This window comes from Osmia bicornis, chromosome 13 (genome assembly GCF_907164935.1).
Source record: "Osmia bicornis bicornis chromosome 13, iOsmBic2.1, whole genome shotgun sequence".
In the NCBI taxonomy this organism is placed as follows: Eukaryota; Metazoa; Arthropoda; class Insecta; order Hymenoptera; family Megachilidae; genus Osmia; species Osmia bicornis.
Genome location: NC_060228.1, coordinates 2,859,692 through 2,882,390, shown reverse-complemented (window position 1 = coordinate 2,882,390; position 22,699 = coordinate 2,859,692). Strand labels below are relative to the sequence as shown.

Sequence of the window (22,699 nt, the reverse complement as noted above, 5' to 3'; positions counted from 1 at the left end):
ACTGAACAGGACTGCCCCGTTAATTACCTGGATAATTCGGTCCGCCGGTAATTATTTAATCGGCTGTTTATCTGAAGGACCGTGTCGTCGGTGTCTTTATGTACCAGGGTCGGAACAAGAAAGGCAAGGAGAGTTTCCAATGTATTCAGTGTGGAGCATTGGCTGAGGAGGATGGATGTCGATGAGAAAAATAAAGCGTGTCGATACGTGGCTCGTGATAGTGGGAATATTTAATTTCGATTTTTAAATAATTCTTACAACGTATGGACCGCTCGATACTGTATCGAGCCTTCCTTATTAGCATAGGTAAATAAATAACTAAGTTACTTTTAAACAGTCTATCGAGACGACGTTCTCGCTAAAGTTGCGCTTTATTTACACGATGATCTTCTTCTTTTATATTTATATATATATATATCTGTATACCTATACATAGCTTTTCTATTCTCTTCATACATATATGTATAGGTTCTATTGCACATCGCAATTGTACGATATCTTACATTTTTACAATAAATTAAAGAAACAGAACTAGATTTTCATTCTTTCCCTTTCTTTCTCTCATCTCACATTTTCTCTCTCTCTCATCTCACACTTTCTTGGTGAAATTTCTCTCTCTTTCTCTCTGTTCTGAATACTGGTTCCTTTAGAGAACGACTGTGTGTTTTTCGATTCAAATGATCGCAAGAAAACTGTACAAAATGGCACTGTACAAACCCATTCCGTCCTGACTCACACGAATTATCACGCTGTTATCGTGACGTACGATCGAAACGGTTCTTTCCTTCTTATCCTCGGTTAAATACGAGATTATTCATCGTTAGGAACGCGCGTGCTAACAAACAAGTCTTTTCTCATAAACGACGACCGAGGAATGATAGTTATCGTGGTACGATCACCGCGTGCACGATCGCTATCATTCGCCTTTCTTGACTCCGTTAACCCGCGAGCTTTTTCCACTTTTTAAACAACTTTCTTCCGACCGCGAGTCTATTTCGTCCGGATAGAACGGGGAAGCTCTGTGACGACTAAACCGTCGTTAAACGTCCAATCGGTGGCACTAGATACTTATTCAAATATACGTCCCAGTCTTTCGATTGAAATACAAACGAGTGACTAGGAATTTCCGTAAGATTTTATAGTATCCCGACGAAAATGAAACGACGAAGACTTTGAAAATGCAATAATGATCTTGATTTCTTTGAAGGAGAAACATCGATCAATTAGAAATTCATTCGATCAAAAATTAAATTATCAGATTAAAAAGGAAAATTTCTCCTTCAAATTTTCAAGAGCCTAAAGTATAAATGATTTCGTTAACTGAATTAAAGCTTAACCATTTGACTGTCATCATTTCGCTTGAAGTTCCGCCGCCTGTTCCTCCTCCTCCTTCGTCAATGGTACCGTCGAATGATTGTAAAGTCCCTGTGCCATCAGTTGAAGAGCGAGCGGATTCTTTTGCCCGCTTGCCTTCTTGATTTTCGCTCTCTTGTTCTGAAACCAGATCTTAATCTGGGCCTCGTTCAAGCCCAGATCCCTCGAGAGCTGTTGTCTTCTTCGTTCGGTTAAATACCGATTCTCCGCGAATTCCCTCTTCAACCTGGCCAGTTGTTCGCCACTGAACGCTGTTCTCGGACGTTTCTCTTCGGGGGTGCCGCTGCTGCCCCGATTGTCCGATCTCTTCACCCTTCTCGTACGTGGACCTGCAACACGGTGGGATCCTAACATTAGCTGCTATCTGCCAAAGTTTTCATTAAAATTTCGTCATTTGCGTGCGAAAGGAAGTCGATCTACAAGCCATAAATGGGTGCAAGGGTGGTGTACGCCATTTCGTCTCGGTTTTATTCAATGAAAATCAGCTCAAATTGGAGAATAATAATTTATCCTTAAAATATAATTCCGTGTATAAATTCTGAGACGATAGAAGACAAAGTATACGCGAATGGTAGAGAAACGGAAGGATACAGCGAGAATTGCACGTCGATCAAAGATTTTTCTCGAGGGAACAATAAAATACAGAACGGACGCACTTCCATTCCAGCCGACATCTTTCTAAATTGTTCCCTCGTACTTCCCGAAGGAGATACGTGAAGCAACGAAGATTAGCCTTACGTAACGATTCATAATGTTCACCGGTGGCCCGCGGGGGAGACATTGATTCAGCAAGTTTACGCGCCGATAAATCTGAGAAATTAACGAACCACCGGCATCGTGTACGCAGTGACAAACTTTACGACAACTTTTATTGTCTAGCCGGTCTTTTAAGTGTTTCTTTTTCTTTCTTCACCGGTCACTACGCGTAGACGCGTTCTACGGAGGGATACGCTTCTCAATAACAAGAGAGCTATTCGAACTGGGAGGAGTTCTCTCGCTTCAAACGATATAAACGCCTCACCAGGACGAAGGATAGTTCATGGATCCTTCTTTCATTTATCCTCGAAGCTGATAGGAGTCCTTCAGACACCGATACGCGGTCTTAACGTACACGACTTTATCGTAAATCAAACGCGTTATTGTTCGCTACTTCAGCTGTACAAGCTTTGCAGAACGTGGGTGAAACCGGCAAAGAGATTATTAGTCATTTTTGTGAGACTACTAACGGTTACTGAATTAACTCGTCTGATGAGAATTTTTATAATTCAACAATTTTCTTTGTTGGCGAAATTGTGTAAGAGTTTGAAACAAGATGGAATATAAAATAGAAAGGTACCGTGCGTCGCCGACTTTCCGGACGGATTATTGGTATCTATAAGCTATAAAATCGAATGGTTGTTTATAAATTCCAATAGTTTCAGTCGGAAACGAAACGAAACTGAACGATCCCGGATTTTCCTCTGCCGGTCGCTCGAGCACGCTAATAATTCACCGGATAAACGCGATGCCGCGAGGGTCGCTCGCAACGCGGACGTAATTGCAAATAAATCAAATCGTAACGATCAACAACGGTGTTATCGGGCACACTGATCTGCCCGGCTGGATATTACGCGAAAACCTCGCGTCCGGCCAGTTAACACCGTCCTTCATCATACGCGGTTAAATCCTTTATTCGCCGACTTAACACTCGCGCGAACTCGAGCCGCAAATATGCTTGGTATTAGCGTTGCTTGATCTTCCTGGTGACTGGAGGATGTACGACTAACGCGATCGAACAAGGTTTTACACGTAGGATTTGAGCGTTGATATTGAAATTTATAGTCACCAGAAAAATATCTGGAAGACTAAGAATTAGGAAGAAAGCAACGTGACCCGCCATGGCGCGGGGGAAGTTTCTCGTTCTAGCTTTCAGAAATGACTGAGGTAACGAACGGTCGGCAGTCTAATTACTTAAGCGAAGTAGTCTGGTTGTCGGTGGCAGGAAAGAGGCATTCAGGAACCCACTTCTCGACCCTTCCAGTTTCTCTCTTGTCGTTCCACGGCTTCCATTTAAGGAGCAACCCCTCTCTGCGCGTCTCGAGGGTAAAACCAATAACGCTAAGACGCCCAGCCCTCTCTCACCTCCGCCAAGTAACATCGCCGAAAGTACCAGGCATACCGAGGACGCGCGGCCACGAACGAACACTAATTTCCTCTCAACCTATCCTTGAGTTAGACGTCAGACAGTGGCTGGTTACGTTTCCTCTGTCCTTTCCTCATCGGCTTACGGTCCTTGATTAATGTTCAGCTTAATGCCTTCGTCACCTGTCTTCGCTATTCCTACCAATTCATTTGCGCGCACGAAAACGAAGAATCTGAATTTAGAAATATTAATAAAATTCCGGAGATTTCTTTAAAAACGCCCCACGAGATATTCGCGCTTCAACACGGTTTCTTTCACCCTCGCGAAAGAACGTCTGTTCCGGTTTTGCAGAAACACACTTGGAGCGATTGCTATTTGTTTCTTGCCGAGAATTTAACAGTTGTAACTGAACGGACGGAAAAACTCGTCGGATCGAGGACAATCGAACCGCTTCATCATTGTCCTGTCATCCCGGCGATACGGCGGAAAGCATTTTATCCCCGAAGGACGCGCTGTTTCGTACGAACCATCGCTTCCTCCCTTTCCGTCTTCGAGATTAGCAACAATAGACTCCAACGACCGATCTTCTTCTTGCCGTTCTTTTTCAAACGCGTCGAATTTGCGCAATGAATCGTGGAAATCGAACGATCGATGTCTTTCAATTTCTCTGCTTGACTCGCGCGTCACGTTGCTTTTAATTGCACCGATACCGTTCGCATGCCAGCCAACGACGAGAGAGACTATACGGTTAGAAATGGTTACAATCACTGGATTGGCAGGGAATTCCTATGAAAAAAAAAAACACTTGAGACTGTCTTGCGCCAACAGCAGAACGATCAACTTGACGGATGTTGCATAATATGGAAAGAATGCGAAACAAATGTTTGACACTTCTTCTGAGAAACTTTTATCAGAAATTTTCTTCCAGAAAAAATTAATCAGAAGTGATTCTTTTCATTATTGTCATATCGACGATTATCATCAACGAAACATTAATTTTTTTTCTACCTCCTTTGATATTTTAAAATTGTAATTTTTATTGTATATTAAAAGTATGGCTGTAAATGGTTTTTAATTAAATTAGAAAACAATAATTTGAATAAATGCGAAATTTAAGTAAAAATTTAAGTGTCCAGAATGAATTCCACTAGTGCATGTAGATTTCTGAATAATTCTTTTCATCCACTGCGATCGATTTTTCTTTCTCTCCTTTTTCGTGCGGTTCAGTTCGCGTGACACAATCGGACACACCGAGAAAATTGTTGGACACGTTTGACAGTCCACGAAAGGTTTGCCAAGGAAGGAGAGCGTTTTCAATAGATTCCTCGAAGCGAGAGTAAGAGGCAGGCCGGTATCAAGTCCTCATAAATTTACCGATCGTTCTTGCAAAACTCAACCGTAGCGAGTGGCACGAATCATTGGGACAACGTTTCAGAATATTTTTTTCCCCTTCTCAAGGTAAATGAAAAGTGTTTCTCAAGATAATCACCTGTTCATACCGAATACGTTAAACAAATATTAATTACGACGATTACGCGACGAATTAGCGATGAAAGATGGAAGGGTATCGCGTGAAATGAGTCGTTTTACATATTAAACATTATTCTTCGAAGCTTCTATTTTTCCCAATTCCCATAGGAAGAAATTTATCGCCTGCTCGATAATTACGGTTGCGTGAACACGACTTTGCGACCAATTACAGGATCGTCGACGGTCCCTTGCGATTCACTTGCATGGCTCAAAGTAAGTTACGCGATTACGTTTAAATACTTCCTGTTGTTTTATCTAGAGAGCAATTTCCATGGAAGAAATGCATATTTTAATATTCCACCGATGCGTCGCGTTTCACGATAATTACAAGCGCGCGATCGCGGTCTCGCGATAACCGATAGTTAGATCATCGATAGCTCCTGACGATCGACGAAAGATCGACTCGTGTCGCGCGAAGTAAGTCGTACGACTATGAATTGCGTCGTGCCACGTACGTGCAACGATCCGGCCTGTTCTTAAAGCGCCACTAAACTTGCCCGTCACGTTCCTTTTAATTACGTCTGCCAGCAAACATCGACGAACGTGAAACGAGCAGAGGAGCCGCGACGTGAGGGGCGCGCGAGCTTAAGAATTCATTAACGATACCCAGGGAACAAGCAACTGGAGCTGTCCAAGCGAACTGGGACAGGTGGTGGATCATACTCGAGAAAACCCGCGAGCTGAACAGCTTCGAGTCGCGGAGTCGATCTAAAAGGCAGACAGACGCGTATTTTTGCAACGGCACGCAGGTGTTTAAGAGGTCCGATGTTTGTTCTGTCGGCGGTACGGCATTAGAAACGAAGGCTAATGCCCCTACAGAACGGAGAATGGCTCGATTTTATCCAAGATGGAAGTCGATGGATTCTATAAACAGTTGCCTTGGAACGACGTATTGGGTTGTACGCAAGATTTTCCCTTCTCGAAATTTATTATTAAAAATAGCTGACTAAGGAGCAAACTCTCAAAGGATAATTAATGAAGACAAATTACACTTAGTAGATCTGACAAGGGAAATAAAAAATAAACTGAACACCCAGTGGGAAGACGAGTGGAAACAAAAGGCTCCTAACCATATTAAAAATACAACCGACAACTTTTTCGAGGACCTGAAAACGACCCCCACTCTACTCAGAAGAGAACAAGCTTCTCAATAATTAAAATTGGCCATTCTAGAATTACTCTCTCCTACAGATTATTAAAAACTCCAGCAACAAACATAAACTAGAATCTTCACTCTAGGACAACTTAAAAAACAGTAAAATGCAGGACTTACTTAAATTTATAAAAGATACCAAACTGATAGAACAGATAATGTAAGTTTTACCTACTCCTTGTAGTTGATGTGACAAAAAACCCTAAATAAAAAATAAAAAAAATAAAAATTATCCCGAGTGTCTATGTGATTTACACGTCGCCTTACCAATTACGAACAAAAGAATCGATAAATACCGTGGAAAAACTTGATTGAACTGTCATCCGTTACAAAAGCTGAATGCACCTATCCGTTTGGTTGTGAAATAGTAAAACTACAAACTCACGTACGTATCGCGTAACAAAGGGGTCGCGTAAGATCCAGGTACTCGTTATAACGCGTGTCTGAACGATGCTCTCGAAAGACGCGTTCTCATCGAAGCTGCTCCGAACGATCGGAACGGATATCGTCTCTTCTCGGATGGTTGCGCGATCGTTCGAGTGAAGACTCGATCGACCTGTCGTTTCCGTGAATTCGATCTATCCGGCTAGCTAGGCTCGTTCTCTCGCTCTTCTGTAAGCGAGTAGAAGCGACACTGAGTCGTCACCGAGTCGTTTGAGTTATGACTACGGCCATTACTCGGGGACAAACGAGGCTAAACGCGTCGACACGGCCGACCAACCGGCCTTCCCGACTTCTCTTCGCGATCGTTCTCGATCCTCGATTCCCCAGAATTACGAGCTCTCTTTCTCCTCAAGGTATCGCGGTTCGATCGCTCGATCGACAGTTTCGAGACGCGTCGAATCGGTTCTCGTTATCGGCGACAACAGAGTCCCCGCTCGTTTCGGTCCACCTTTCGTTTATTTATAAATATAATAAAATGTAATGTAACAAGGGTGGATCCAGGGGACGCAATCAACGGTTCCGCGCCTGTTTTCCGACGACATTCTGAACGCTCGGTAAAAACAGAACGGAAAGCCGTGAATGGGAACGAAGAAGTCTTTATTCCTCGAATGACATTTCACTCTTTAGATGGTCGTGTTTCCCGTTCGTTTCCGCGAAGGCTTCGACAAGACTCGACTGCTTCATTCGCGCCGGTAGCTAACGAGAAACCGATCTCAAAAAGATTCAATTTTTCCGAATTTTAATATTACAATTTATTGTTTCATCGGATCGTTGGAAGATTATTACCAGAAACACCTTGTATATGAATTTTAGAATTAGCTGAAAACGAGACGAAAGGACGTTGAAACGCGATCGATCAAAGGATCGATACCAGTGGGAGGTATTTCCACACTCGAAGGGTGTAAAATACATGTATGATATGTAATGGCTTCGAAAAAGCTCACGTTCTCCGATGCCGTTTTCGTCATTAGTGTCGCCCTAGCTGTCGAGCGTAAGGCCTTCTAACTGTCGTGGCTCGTTACTTACTTCGTCCTGAGAACAAAAAAAGAAAAAACACACCGGTTAAAAAAGCATGATCGTTGACAAGCATTTCATTAATAATAATCAATTATCCGTTCTCGCGTGGTAAGGAGAAGAAAAAAAGAAGGTTACTCTTATCGCGACCACCCTATCATCCCCAACGTCAATTAACGCGCAGCGACGATTATGATTTACGATTTTGCTCGCTTCGTCCGCCTTCGTTCACACTTCCCGTGGAACGAACGCTTCGCTTTACTTCCATTCGAATTGGAAAATAAAATATCACCTTCTCGAATCGTAAGTGGGTATAATTCTCGAAGGAAGCGAAGTTTCTTAACGGAAACAAGGTATTCGAGGCATGCGAGTACTCCATCGAAATTCTCGAGGAAAAAGGCGGTGCGTGCCGAATCCGGGCGGGTGAACGACAATAATGAAGCGTTCGAGCGGATCGAGCGAACCGTGGGACGAGGAGAGACTGGACTTTATTGATCCAGAGAATCGATGCTGCGATTTCATTCGATCTTAAAGCGTGTTCTCCTGATTACAAGCGGCCGCTCGCATTTTTCCACGAGCACTCGTTAAGGTGTCCGCCGGAACCCATGGAAGCGTACGAAAAGTAGCCATAGTCCGTAGCCGTACCCATAACCATAAATAATGACCATTGATTGGCCGCTCGTCGATCGTTACCCGCGAGTACGTGACTGCGTTTACGTTTCCACGGGTCGTTAGCTCGTTTCCATTAAGGCGCGGTTTTCCTTCTCTTTCTCTATTCATCCTTCTCTTCGTTACTGTCTATCGGTAGACAAAGTCGCTCGGAACAGATTCGATGAAACATATACTTCATGCTCGAATCTTCCAATTTGTAGCTGCTGCTGTAATTCACCGTCTTGAATCGTCATTCCGCACGCGATGTAATAAAATTCATTCGGAAGCGTGGTCGCGGAACGATCGAGAGGTAGCGTAATTACATCCCTGCAATCGCAGCCTGCCAATTTGGTCGCGGAGCGAACGATTCGTTGGCGCGAACAGCGGAAATGACGATTCGAATCGTGCAAACGATTTCGCTCTTTAACGCGGCCAGATGTCCGGCGAGGTGGCGCGCGTTCACGGATAACGAGAAATGGAAATTCGCAAATAGTATATTACTCGAGAGGACGATTAATGACTTCATTCCAAAGCCGGCTTCAGACAACCCTCTCTCATTATCTCAGCTCGTGCGATGACGATTGAACGGATATCAATTGATATCAATTTTGAACGGTGTCGCTGGAGAATTGAAAGTACAAAGGAATTTTTAAACGATTCCGCTCGAAGTCGTTCGTCAATCGTGGGAAAGTCGCGTTCTGCTCCGATTCTGGCGCGAACCAATCAGGAGAAAAAAGCGTGCGGCTAATTCTCGTCGAAGCGAATTTTAATCCAACTTCAAATTCCCCAACTAAAGAAACGATTTCAAAGCGTGATCGAGCGATCGTTTGATTTATTAATTCAAACAGAGTGCAAATAAACGAAGTTTCACGGTGGTTTCATGTGAAACCGAACAGATAGAACACGGTTCTGTAACCCAGCGGAGGTAAATCAGTATCCTCCAGCAAATCTGAATGGTTGTTTCAACACCGCTCATTACGTGGGGGCACACCGCATGAATCGTAAGGTTAATAAACGAGCGCGAACGATCACCCTTATCACTGTTCGTCGTCTTTGAAACACGGATCGTGCATTGCTCGTGCATACGGAGCGTTAAAAATAGATGGTATCATTGCAATTGATTGGGCCCGCGGTCGTGCATTCAGATCGTTGATCTTTCGTCGCCATGCCACGATATTCATCGTTCCCGCGGCGAGATAACAAAGATACGCGATAAGCGAGACGACCGGGGTCGTATCTGCACCTATGGCGAAACGTAATTCACCGGGTTGCATACTCGATGTTACATATTGTTTCGATCCCGTCGCCGACTTGTTCCTACGTTCCGTTCACCGTTCTTATTAATTATTACATTAAATTGCGACGCTTATCGGTCAGATCATCGATCGTACCAATATCGATCTCGTTCAACCTTATCGAATCGTCTGATCTCTCAGCTGGAAGATGGTGGATAAAGGAACTCGTGTTTCTAACGCGAGCTAGTCGTTACGTCTCGGTAAACCACTAAAATATTGCCATTCGTGGCTTGTTTCTTGTATCGAGACGGTGTTACGAAGTTCTAATGCTTTTCCTGGTTGTAGGATCTGTGTAGAAACGGATGGAATGGAATGATTTTAACTTACAGAAATTATTAACGCGCTTTTGACTTTTATCGATGAAAATTTTCGCAATGCAAAAATTGCGCTAACCATCGAGACACGTTCCAGCAAATGACTGTTTTCGACTTGATAAACTGTTATTGTTTAACACGACCAATCCCTTCAACTTAATGGCACGTGTAATTCATGGCCAGGGCTTTCCAACAATAACTCATAATGCGTACCGCGTCTGTATCGTCGATCATGGATTTATCTAGCCAGATATTAATAACCATCATCGATAGCGATTACTGTTCTCCAGGAACGATGAATAACTGTTCATTCAATGTCGACCGATAGCTGTTCCCACGACGGTATAAACGTCGTTTCCAACAATCTCGAACTTTAAGCCTGGTATTCGCCTATGAAAAAAGCCGATTCAACCTCCAATAACGAGACAATGGCCAGAAAGAATTAGAAAGTTTCGTAATTCCGACACGTGTTCTCTGTTTCCAATTAAACTTTCGTAACGATTCGGTTCAATGGAAATTTGACAGGGTCAAGAATGTGGCAGACAATGCAGAAACTTTAATTTCATTCGAACGAACCTCGATAATCATCGCTAATGATTAATTCATTTCCGAAGGAGATTTAAAATAGTCGCCGGACACGGGAGCCTGCAGAAGCGATTATTATGGTAATCGACACGCGTGGAATCGCGGCATAAATCGAAATTAAATGCAAGAACGATCAAATTCCATGGCTCGACATTAATCGCGGACAAATCAATTAAAGATTTCCCTCGTCATTCCCTCGAACATAACGTTCGGACGTGACGTTTACACGTGTCGTTCGGCCATTTAAGCACGTTTGTAATTACAAATTACTAGCTGGTAGGCGTCGGAGTCGACTATCGTCCGTTCGCTATCTATGAATCCGTGTTTCTTAGCTACCGTAGAGGGAGCAAGGAAAGTGTAACATCATAATGGTTTGCTAAGCCGCAGAAATAGAAACGTAACACAGAGAACTGCTCCATCAATTGAGACGTTCGAGTTGTCTTTTCAATCGTAATATTAGAAAATGACTGCCGCCTACGAGAGGGACTTCAATGAACACTTTGGACAGCGGCCATTTGGACGTCGCATCTGAGAAATCTGTCGATGGATACTCGCGTATATTAATTATCAAAATTTCTCTAACAGTGTATCGCGTTAATTGTTGGCATTCGATCGGACCGTCATTCCGCTCGTACAACGTCAGAAGCAGTAATTTGGTAGTCACCGAGTTCCTCGGCGAATGCTTGCGAAATTCGGAAGGGCGAAGGAGATAAAGAGGGGACGAGAAGTCAAAGGGGGAATGTCACGTTACGTTCCACGACAGGATGACGTTTCTAATGCGAAACTGAGGAATTAGAACAGTCGCACTGTCTAATGAGATACTAATTGCACCGCATTCCCATACTATCGACCCGACGCAGGATCAGATAAGCCAGCATCTGACTAAAGGGAAAGTGAAACGGTTACGATATATCAGACGAAAATGCATATACTGAAATATAGAAAAGACTGGGAGACCAATCGATCGAGCATCCTCGACGGACTAACGTTCGCCAGTCTAAATCCATGGATAATTATTATTTGAAACGCGATTATTAATAGGACGACGCATAGTGTAACAGTAGATACAGACATGTCTGACGCGCCTCAGTTTGCTATTTCAAATTATCGGAATAATTTTGGAGGAATTAGACATTTCAGTTTGCTATTTCGAATTAGTAGTATAATTTTAACGAAACCTCCTGCGACAAACGACGATGCGATCTTCCTTTTTACCTCCCGTGCGATGATCTCAAAAATACCACCGCCCTTCACTCTCGTACCCTTTCGTTTTCCCTTCTTTCCAGCCAGCAGACACCGAAGCGTGTGGCAAGGAAGTCGATCCCGTGGCAAAGTAAACCACTTCTGATGCTTGTGTACAGAAGCTCGCGCGAGACCGAGACGAATTAGCGAGCGAGCTTGGGCTGTTAGGTTCGCGAGTGAAAATCAACGGTAAGAGGAACGAAGAAGATGGTACCAGGGAACGAGGAGGAGACGAGAAAAAGAAGGTGAAACGAGACGAGAGGACGAGGAGTATACGGGAATGGAAACAAATACGAGGCTTTCGTTTTACCGATGGATAAATATAGAAGTTTCGTTGGAACAACAAACGATTCTCGCGAGTCGTACGAGCCGAGGGAAAAAGAACGGACACCTGCAAAAGGCGTATCGCGAAAAGCGTTTTTCCTAGCTGGAACAATTTGCCGTTCTTACGATCCGTTTCCCGCGAACGGTCCTGCTACGGCAAGTGAGAAAACGTACGAACAAATTGACATAAAAGACCGCGTTCGCCTTTTTTGCGCTTATTAAGAGCACCATTCAAACGATTCCGCTTACTTACGAGGGCTGGGAAAAGAGTCGTCAGGAAACGGGGCGAGAAAAAGGTAACTGGTTGAGCTCGACTACGGTAGAAGTAGAACTGAACACGGTTTGATGCTTGAACTCTCTCGTTACAAATGACTTACAATGAAATAAAATGAAACGCGATGGTAAACCGCGACCAACGGAGCTACACACTTTTTTTTTTCTCTTTCAGATTTCACCTAAGGATTAATGGTGTTGAGTAGGTAGACAGAGTGTACCAGGTACGGATAGTAATTTAAAGAATAATTTACGCAACAAAATTACAGTTAAGCTATTAATTACTGTTAACCATCCACTTTGAAAATTTCAAAATCCCTGTAACCCGTAAAAAACTGTTGATCTTATAAAGAAACAAGGCTGCTGATCGTCACTGAATCCAAGTTACAATGTAAAAGAGATTACCTAACGATAATTGCAGCCAACTATTAGCGTCCACTTATTAGCCGAAGATAAAAATGCAGGCACGCCGGTGTCGATCGCGTGTGTTTGCGTGCGGAAAAACGAGAGTTGAAACGGCCAGCACAGAGGGCAACGGAGGGAACGAGAAAGCGTAGCAAAGACGAACAGAGAAAGAGAGGAGACGAAGATAGGGTCGACTAAACGACGGGTGCACGAGAGAAGGAGATAACCGCGGGGTCGGACCGGGTGGTTGAAATTAATGTTGCCCGCTTAATTGGAGCCACCGAGCAGTGTGCGTGTGGTCAAAGTGGTTCTCAACCGTCTTTCATTTTCTCTTTCATCGATAGAAAGTCCCTTTACGTGCGACCAATACAAATCAACTCGATCGAATCATAAAGTACTGGAACATTTAAATGAATAACACGAGACGAACTTTACGATCTTTTAAGATTTCGTTAATAAAAGTTACACGTAGAGGATGTACGGTTTAAAAGGAGTTGCAAAAGGAGTTGAATGACTCTCAAGATCGTTGGCAGGTGCGCTAGCCGGCTGCATCGAGTAAATGCAACGACGAGTGTATATTTCAAAACACGACACAATAATTCTCCAGCCTTTTGCTCCGAGACACGTTTACTCGCGCGAAACGAAACAATTTTAGCCACGTCTCCCAGGTTGAAAATAAATTTCCAATCATTTTATTTCTTTCTAAATACTTCGAATCGTACTGACAATGAGTAGCTGATTATGTGGTACACGTGTACATGAAACAACGAAACAACCCTCCATGAAAATCCCTTCTCTGATTCTCATCTCGCGAGCATCGAAAGGGGAGTCATGGCTCTTACTTATTGTTACTTACGGCTTACGGGGTTTTGGCACGCGAGCGAACCTAATGTGTTAATATAACGTATGGGGGGATTGCCAGCCGCGTATCCTCGCCTACGTAGTCCATGTACACGAATCCGTGTGTATTGGTCGCCATAAAATCAACCCACCCGATCCTTGCCACCATTCGATCGCGAATTGCCATCGCGAACATTGCATTCATGGGGGTTAATCGTCCCTTGGACAGCAAAGACACGATTAGAGGGGTTCTGTGTCACGGTGAATTTCTTGAAATTTTCAATTACAATGGCTATAATATATGGTTCGACAGGAGGATGATAATGATATTTAATTTATAAATATCATTCACCCACATAGGTGGGAATCATTTAACATGGTTTGAGAAAAATCCACGAGTTCTCGTTCGAGACAGTCGACGAGTTGTTCCGAGCAATTTGCACGAATCGCATTTACACGAAATCACTATCAAGATTGATCTTTCGCACCGTCGTGGAACAGATTAACCCGGCGCATCAATCATCATTCCGCGAAATTATTCTTCTGATGCAACGTAGAGTCATTCGAACGAGCGGACAGTTCGGTTTCATGGAATTTTATTCGTACGGATTCTGAACACGTACGCGGACGTGTAATCGTCGTTATTAAACGAAGTTCGAATGAAAGAAGCGTCAGGTTTCAATTAAGCTTGCTGTCCGCACGTTTGGAATATCGCTTCGGGCGTACAACCCGCTCATCATCGTTAATCTAAAAATCGCGTTAATGAGACGGATAAACAAATCGTTGCGTCGCTAATAAGAAAATTCCACGGCAGTCGTAGCCACTCGAACAGATTGAATTCTAATTGCACATCTCGTTCGATGTTTGCCTTTCCTCCGTCTCGCATCGAATTAATGCGCGATTGAAACGCAACGTGGCTAATCCGATAATCAATCAATCGTTGATCTACGAGAATAATTGTACCCATCAAAATCTAATATTTTCCTCGATACGTTTCCGTGGCAGTTAACGCGTTAAATTGATCCAACCTGGGTGTAATTAAATAATTAAGATGAAATTCTAATCCTTTGAAATTCATCGCGTTATTTATGGTTTCTTTGCAGTGCGGCGAACCACGTGGACATCGTCACGCGATGAAAAACGAGGAATAAAATTCTGTCGCGGGCTGCCGTGTTTCGTTGGACGTCGTACACGCTTTAAATTCGTCCTCTCTTAAATCCGTCACGAAGCATCACATTGATAGTCCAATTAATCGCGATCGTCCGTGTCGCGGACAAAAATCACGGCCACGAATTGGACGATGACACGTGCACTTCTTGCGTTGAAGTTTCCGGTTGTTACCGAACGGATTCGCGCTGTCCTGCGCGTTTATTTTTAAGCGGGAACAGTCGGTCCGCTTTTAACGCGACTCTCATGCAGCTTTCCGTTGCTGCAAACATCTTTGCCGAGCTTTAAATCATTCCCCAATGGATGGTTGTTTAATGACTCCGAGGACAACGTGTACTTTGGGCACGACGCTGTAACCGACGGAAGAAAAGCTGACAGGAAATAATTTAGTAGGCGAAAAACAACGATCGTGCACGATCGTTCGAGGCTCGTCGAAGTTTTAAAGAATTTCCTGAACAATCGAATAGACTAGGAATGGGTGTGCTTGGGTCGCAGACGGGTGGGCTCCGAACGCGGAGGCGGAAGGTAGCGTGGGCGTCGCGACGGATGCAAATTAACCCGCACCAGATTCCGACGATACATCTTAATTTCGTAGCCTGCCAAAAGCACCGCGACCGGTGCCGTTCAGTTTCGCTGAAGAATTTCGTTTAACGTATTACGCGATTAGATAACCCGAGGAAACCTCTTCCACCTTGATAATCGCCTACCTGCCAGCCAATTCGTGTCACGATCGATTTTTTACCTTCAACCTCCAGGGAACGATGTCTATATTAACCGTCCCGTGCCTGGTCCCTTCGAATACAGAAAGTGGAATTCAACGAATCGTGTAAAATATTAAATAAATTACGAAAAAGTTATCATTATAGATAAGAGTTTGTTAGGAATTTCAAAGGGTTCCTGAATTTCGAGAGAAAAGCAATGCCTGCTTTTGGAAAGGTGTATCCTCAGGGTCGAGCGAAGCATCGCGAAGAAGACAGCTCCCGCGAGGTTGAAACGCGCGTCGCCGGCGGTCGCGTGAGAAATGACTTCCTGATAGGTTGAAATTAAGCTATTAATTATCGTCACCCGCCGCGGGCTACTGTCGCGCTTTTCCCTCATGAATCCTCGTCACACGAATTACATACACCATTCAAACGATTCTTCTTTCATTACGTTTCAAACCTCGCCTACGTATCCCCGTGTATTTCCAGTGCATTCCGGAAATGCATACCACGCGACTGAAAACTTGCTCTCGAACTACTCTGATATAATTCTTTGCATAATTTTCGAATGGTCTTTGTGTTGAATATTTAGAACAGAGTTTGACCTAAGTATATATTTTTACAAAACGAACAGAAATGCTGTTCTTAAGTTGAAGGTTTGCTGCGAACTAGTAGAAACTCGGAAAAAGAATCGGGACGCAAATTTTCCTATCATTAAAAATATATGCAGTGCTTATTCTCAGCACTCTGAATAAAAGTCGTAACTTTGTTGCGTGTTTTCGTCGAAATTCCAGCAGAAGGCGGGCTCGAGCAACACGTGTCATCAGCATGTTTCTCATTTCCATGTCGAAGAAGTTGCTGACGAGTTATCCCACGATTCGCGAATACGAGGGCGGCTTCCATGAGAGGGAATCGAGGAACGCGGTTTCCTAGAAACGACTTTTCGCCACCGGGTCTCCGAATCTTCCGAAACCGAGCCACCAATTGCGAAACGTTTCGCCAACGAGTCGGTTTACATCTGTAAAGCTTGCCCCAACACGGTGATCAACGTCCACCGAGAGCGCGTCCTTCCGAGCGAATTCAGGCGAGTTAATTAGCCACGTAACGTCGATGTACTCGTAAACTGGGTCGACGCATGTCCCTGTACCTGCGTCCATTATGCGTCTTTTTTGCTCTACTCGATGGAGAAACGTTGCACAATATCGAAAGAGAGAGTTACGTGTCCGAGGGACCGTCAGAAGATCGTCAATTGTCTTACGGATCGCTGAAAGAGTCTTGTACGCTCGGGTAACTTAGGTCAACGCACCCTATCCGGCGAAGGTTTCTTTCAAAATTCAGCGCAATTTCGTCCAGAGGCTGTTATTCCGAGAGACACGGAACGACGAAACATTCGTCGTTGTCAGCCATTTGTAGGAAAGAGCAATTATAAAGTCGTATCGAGACATGCTCTCCGCCGGGCTCCGACGTCGATACGTCTTAGGCAAATGGCCCCACGACGGTGGTCGGTGAGATTAAGTTTAATTGGCCGGTGGAGCCGGCTGAATTGAGATTTATGAAGTAAATTCATTGTTTCGAGTCGCCATGGTGGACCACCAACACCGTCGTCCCGTGGATCCGCTATCAAATAATGTCCCCTGCAACAAGGGCCACAGCATCTGACAGTCAGGCTACTGTCGGTCCCTCGAATAAAAAGAAAAGCAATAACGCATGCCTCTATATCATCTTTATTCCTGTTACACGGCACACTTGCATCGGCCGAGACCTTTTTTGCGGGAGAGCCAATGGTCCCAGCTCGAGCATCTTCATTTCCTACTAACTTTCCAACGAACCGACCTATCCCTCGCTACCCTTTGCCTCGAACAACGAAATATATTGTGATCGTAATGTTCGATCTCTCGCGCGGTGGCGCGAGAATTAATTGCGACGATCGCGATACTCGGTTCGGGGAAGACGAACATTTACACGAGAACCAAAGTGATTATTCGCGGATGAGAAGGCTACGAGTATTCCATTTTCGAGTGGATTACGAGTTCTTATAGGATACTATTCTGTCGCTCGTATTAATTTTCACGAGCCATTAATTAAAGACAAATCTCTAAGAAGAGTCTTTCGCGAATAGTTACAAGTTGTAGCAATTTCCAGCATCAGACCGCGTTTATTTAGAAAGACATTGCGTCTTCCTTTCTCCGAATGGAACGCACGAGGAGCAGAGCGAAAATGTTATACGATGTCGCGGCGAATTAATTCGGGATTAATAACGCTGACGGTGCTCGCTTAATTGAAGCGCGTTACCGCTCCACGTGGTCCCGCGAAATCGCTTCATTTCGTGGCTCATATGAGGCCACGGTGAATTTAATATACGCGGATCCTCGCCGTGGAGGATGGAACGGGGAAAGAGAGAAACGATATGGAGCAGAAAGACAGACGCCACCTCCCAAGATTTATCGGGAACATTTGCAGAATTATTCTCGAGCACCACCGAGCCTGACGACGTTTCCCTGGCGAAATAGCGAATATTGGATGTAAAGTAACCAAAAAAGGACGATTGCTTCGCAATAATTATCACGTAATTATCGACGCAAGAGTTGAAGAAAACGGAGATAATCATCGTCGAATATGACGGTTAAATGGTTGAAACGAAAGTATCGCATGCTGATAGAGGCAGCAGCAGGCATACATTGACTTTGCATGCCGGTTAACATTGTGTCGCGTGTCGACGGAAGCGCAGTGTGTACGGCTCTCAAATTGGAGCAGCCTCGATTACGAGCAGAGACACGCATGAACGCACAAACGCACGGCGCCACACGCCGCTTGGTACCACACGCATGCTGCCGCCACGCAGATGCGTTTTCAACGGCGCGATTTCCACGCAGAATGCACAGAGGAACGAACAAACTTCCCCCCGTCTTCTTCGAAAGCATTCCCTAATTCCCTCGAGTATTAAGAAGAGATAAAAAGGGTTCGGTTAGGATGAACTCCTGTAACCAGAGAAGCTCTGATCCGACTGGTTACACTTTCTACCTCTGAGCTTTCGTCGAGCCGTGGCAGGATAATTCGAGATCGCACGTAGCAACAATATTGAATGCTCGGTAGCTACAAATTCGAAGCTGTGCAGGATAATCTTCTTTCGTCGATCGCGGTACGAAAGCAGCCGGATTAGCCGAGTATTAGGTGACCGGTCGTCGCAGGAATTCCCGTGGAATTTCGGGGACGCCTCGAAGAATTTGCTACAGTGACCACGTTAAAGGGACTTTTATGGCCGCGTTAGGGTGCACCGAATCCATTAAAGTATATTCCAAGAATCACGCGGGATCTCGTTGCAGGGGTCGCTCGTTTGCGCGAAAACAGAGGAGGATCTTCGAAATAACGCGGACAAATCGAGGTCGCGTGGGTGGGTGTGCGTGTGTTTGGTCTGCCCGGTGGAACACGTTTCTCATCTTACAAACCCGGTGCTCGTCGAGTGCAACGTAAATTCATGGCGACAGTAGCCGCGAACGGTAGCCTTCGCCTCTTAACTCATCGACGAGAACAAACAGAGGTGGACGCGGTCGAACGACGGGCGTCGAAGTTAAGACGTCCTCGGGGTCGTCGTTTGACAGGCCGCGGCGACCTCGACGAGATAAATTCTTTTCCAGGCTGACCAGACGTTCGCCGGATTCACGAACAGCTGACCCAGGGTCGTCGCGCGGCTCGTAGATCCCGGCTCTCCAGGTCCCGGCAAGTAGGTTCTCTTGATACGCAAAGTACCTCGTAACGCAGGCTGAAACGAGGGAAAAAAGAGCTGTCGTCGAAGGGAAAGGGAACGTTGGTTCACCAGACGAATAACTCTCTTCTTGGCCTGTTCGAACTCTTGGAACTGCCTTCGCCTTCCTCTATCTCTCTCTCGCTCATTCGCTCCGAGCTTGACTTAAATGTCGGTGAACAACGAAGAGGAGCGTGCTCTTAGAGGCAACTCTCGACCTCTTAATAATATCTTTCAGCAGAGGAGGAATGCAATCTCCATAAAACTGCTTCCGCTGCGAGGCTGCGCGCAAAATTTTGAGTTAGGTCCACCTAACTTCGGCCCCTCTATTTATCTTCCTCTTTATCTTTCGGTTTATGGGGCTGGTACGCGCGGCTTTACGCTCGGAAAAATCCCATCTCCACGGGATATACGATGTAACCGTGGATACGAGGAGCTGCTATTTCGCGACAGCGATTCCACGATTTGCGTGTATCGCCGGTAGCCGACCTCCGCTACGCAATCTGGGTACAAAAACGACCCGTTGCGTCACATTATTTCCCCTTGGAAATAACGAGAGGAACAAGGAAATTCGATTGACACGCGATCACCGGGACACGCGAATGAAATCGCGAGCTTCTTCTTCAAATAAGCAGGACGCTTTCGAATCCTCTTCGATCCTCTTCCGTTCCTCTGTGGGCGTCGCGCTAACGAACAAAGCAACCAAGTACTTTAAGGGCCCGTTCGATCGAGCGACACCAATAAAATGAGCGTCCTTTCAAACGAGCTGCCTTTATACCTCAAGGACCACCATCATCGCTCCAAGTGGATCGTTTTATTTCAGGATCAAGGACGTTCTCGATTTTCGCGGTTTCAACACCTTCGCAACGGTTCTTTGTTTCTCGATGGCTGGTTAGGGTGAAATTAACCCTTTTGTTGTGGTCCGAGTATCCTGAGACGATGGTGAATCAGTTTGCAAAAGAACGATCCAGCTTGGAATCTTTCGAAAATTATAACGATTCTCTTGAATAAAGATAAAATCAAAAGCGTGTAATCGCTTCAACGTAAATCATAGCAATTCGCTTGGATCGGTGATGAAATCTAGTTATCGCTAATTCCATGAATCAATTTGAATCTGTTTATCTCCGAGCAATTCCGGTATCAGTCACCTTACACGTCTACTTTATTACGCGCCGTTTCATTATCGCTCGGCAGAGATCAGAGCGTTAATTATCCTCGTTCCCATGATTGTCAATAATCATCGTTCTATTAGCGGGCCTGCGTGGCTCCTATCATTATTCCCGGTAACGGGACGCGACCGAACCGTGAATAAAACGCTCGATTCATAATAGATCGCATTAATCATCGCGCAAGTTCACCCACTGATGCAACCTTTATGATCTACGAGCATCGCCGTTTAATTGCGCTACGTTCCGACGTTACGGACGCGTTTTACACGGGGAACGCTTCTTCCTAGGTACCTACGCTACCAGCAATTACCTGCATCATCCTCAATAGCATCGTATTAATGCGTTTAACGTATCAATTACCGAGGATTCCGAGGCGGAACCGAGGGAATTCCGTCCGAAGTAAATCCAACCGGATCGGTGAGGGCGATACAAAAATACGAGCAGAGTTTATTTCAGCGTACATTAACGGCCCATTAGCGTCTGCTCGTTAAAGGATCGGTCGACGATCTGACGATGAACAGTTTCCTCGAGGATCTCGGAACGATCTCGTTAGAGAAAGGGAGATTCGCGGAGATGGCCTGCTAGCATCGATTAAACCGATCCACGCCCATGTTGGTTTTTCACCGGCGCAAGAAGCGAGCCGTTGATGCGCGCGAAATCGCGATTTGCGGCTGAAACGAGGCATTCTCTGAAACGAGGCGACATTATCCACCTTCGGCTGAACAGCTAGAGAGGTTAAACGAGGAACGGCAACATTTTAGACGAACGTGTTCACGAAACGAATTCTCTATATTCGGTGTCATCGCTAGACGAAGCGTATCGAAACGCATCATTCAAAATGCAAAGTCGTATACTTTCATTGTTGCGCATATTCGACAGCGGTGCCTCGTAAAATCGTCGAGTAACGATTCCATAAAAGTTGTTCGGCTGTAAGAAAGAACAAGACGGGGCCACAGCAGTCGTGCAAATCACGCTCGCTTCCTTCGTGAGACAGCGAAGAAGACGCGATTTGTCCCTGTCGCGTATCCGGAGGATGCATCAGCGGTGCAAGGTCGTTGCACCGTGGCCCCTCTGCCCGGGTCGTTAACTTGCCAGGCCCCGGGTCCGAGTCCGAAGCCGAAAATCCTCCTATTACGGAATTAGTGAGATGATAGAGCCGTGAATAACGGAGCTGGGCGAAGTATCTCGGGGCCGGTCTTTCGAGGAACGCGAGAGATCCAGAGAAGAGGAAAGGATCCAGGGAACGATGATGAGGAATAGGCTGCAGCGAGAGTGGCGTAGAAAGAAAGAAATGGAGAGGACGGGGGGGCCGGAAAAAAAGAAGAACCAAGGCTGACCCATAAAAACGTCAAACTTCCCCTAACCTAGAGAAACGTCTTCATTACGAGGCACGGCTCCCATCGTGTAGGTCCCTGGGTTATACGAACGATGAATAGCGACTATGTATAGTCGTGAAAAAGGAATAACACGAGACACGGACGGACGAACTTGTTCTCCACGAAAGGTTTCTAGTGGGACCTTTAGCATCGAGTGCCCTCCACCGTGTTTTCTTCGCTCGGCAAACAGACTGCACGCAGATCGCCGGTTTTCGTGTCTATTTCTACCCCCGGGGGAATAAAACTGCTGACTAGCTGGACAGACTTTGTCCAACAATTTTCGTTTCCCATGAAACAAAACCCTGTCCATATTTTTATTTGGAAAATTCAAACGTACGGACTATCTTGGATCTAGCGGTTCCCTGGGTTTTATCAGCGGCAGAGAATCGCGTTTGCCATTTTGGTCGGCGAGCAGAAAAGGAAAGGAAGATTCGAACGTCCGTAAAAGAGTCGCGGTTCACGGTTATCTCGATCTGAAAATTAGATCGTCGTCGTTGGAGGTCCTTGGCCGACTCGACGAGATAACCCGATAACGCGGGATCGGTACTTTCGTTCACGCGTGCACGGAGGAAAAGAACGAAGAAGGAACGCGTTCCTTCGTTCCGTTAATAAAGAAGTGGACGTTTTAATACCGTAGCTCGACAGGGCCACGGCGAACGCTCGCTCTTCCATCTCGCTTATTCCCACCGGCTCTTTCTCTTCATCGTTCAGAGTCGGTTTCGAGGCGGCTCGAGAGACCGAGGGAGACGGTTATAATTAAATCGTGCAATCAACTGGCTAATTTGTCCTCAAGCGTATTAATAAAACCCAGCCCAGTTATCTCCGTCGTTCTCCACCTCCCTCGCGTCGCTTCTTTCTTTCCTGCCACGACCTACGCACGCGAAACTATTCTTGCCGTTTCGCGCTTCGTCTTTCTCCCTTTCGCTGCTAATTTTTCTTTCCACGCCACTCGCGAGCGACGGTTATTCTTGGATTTTC

At 45.3% G+C, this 22,699-nt stretch overlaps 1 protein-coding gene across 4 annotated transcripts in view; it reads right to left on the bottom strand.

The window, feature by feature from the left end:
- Positions 1-229: 229 nt before the first annotated feature.
- The window catches only part of LOC114878778 (segmentation polarity homeobox protein engrailed-like), a 55,420-nt gene continuing 32,950 nt past the window's right edge, over positions 230-22,699 (bottom strand). Inside the window, exons 2-3 of one of the 4 annotated variants that reach the window (XM_029192942.2) lie at positions 7,650-7,655; positions 230-1,721 (exon numbers count right to left, since the gene is read on the bottom strand). In XM_029192942.2, coding sequence (XP_029048775.2) covers positions 1,351-1,721; positions 7,650-7,655 — 377 coding nt within the window. In that variant the 3' untranslated portion in view covers positions 230-1,350. The remainder of the gene's footprint in view (positions 1,722-7,649; positions 7,656-22,699) is intronic. The other 3 variants (XM_029192944.2, XR_006829994.1, XM_029192945.2) reach the window with 3 other exon arrangements.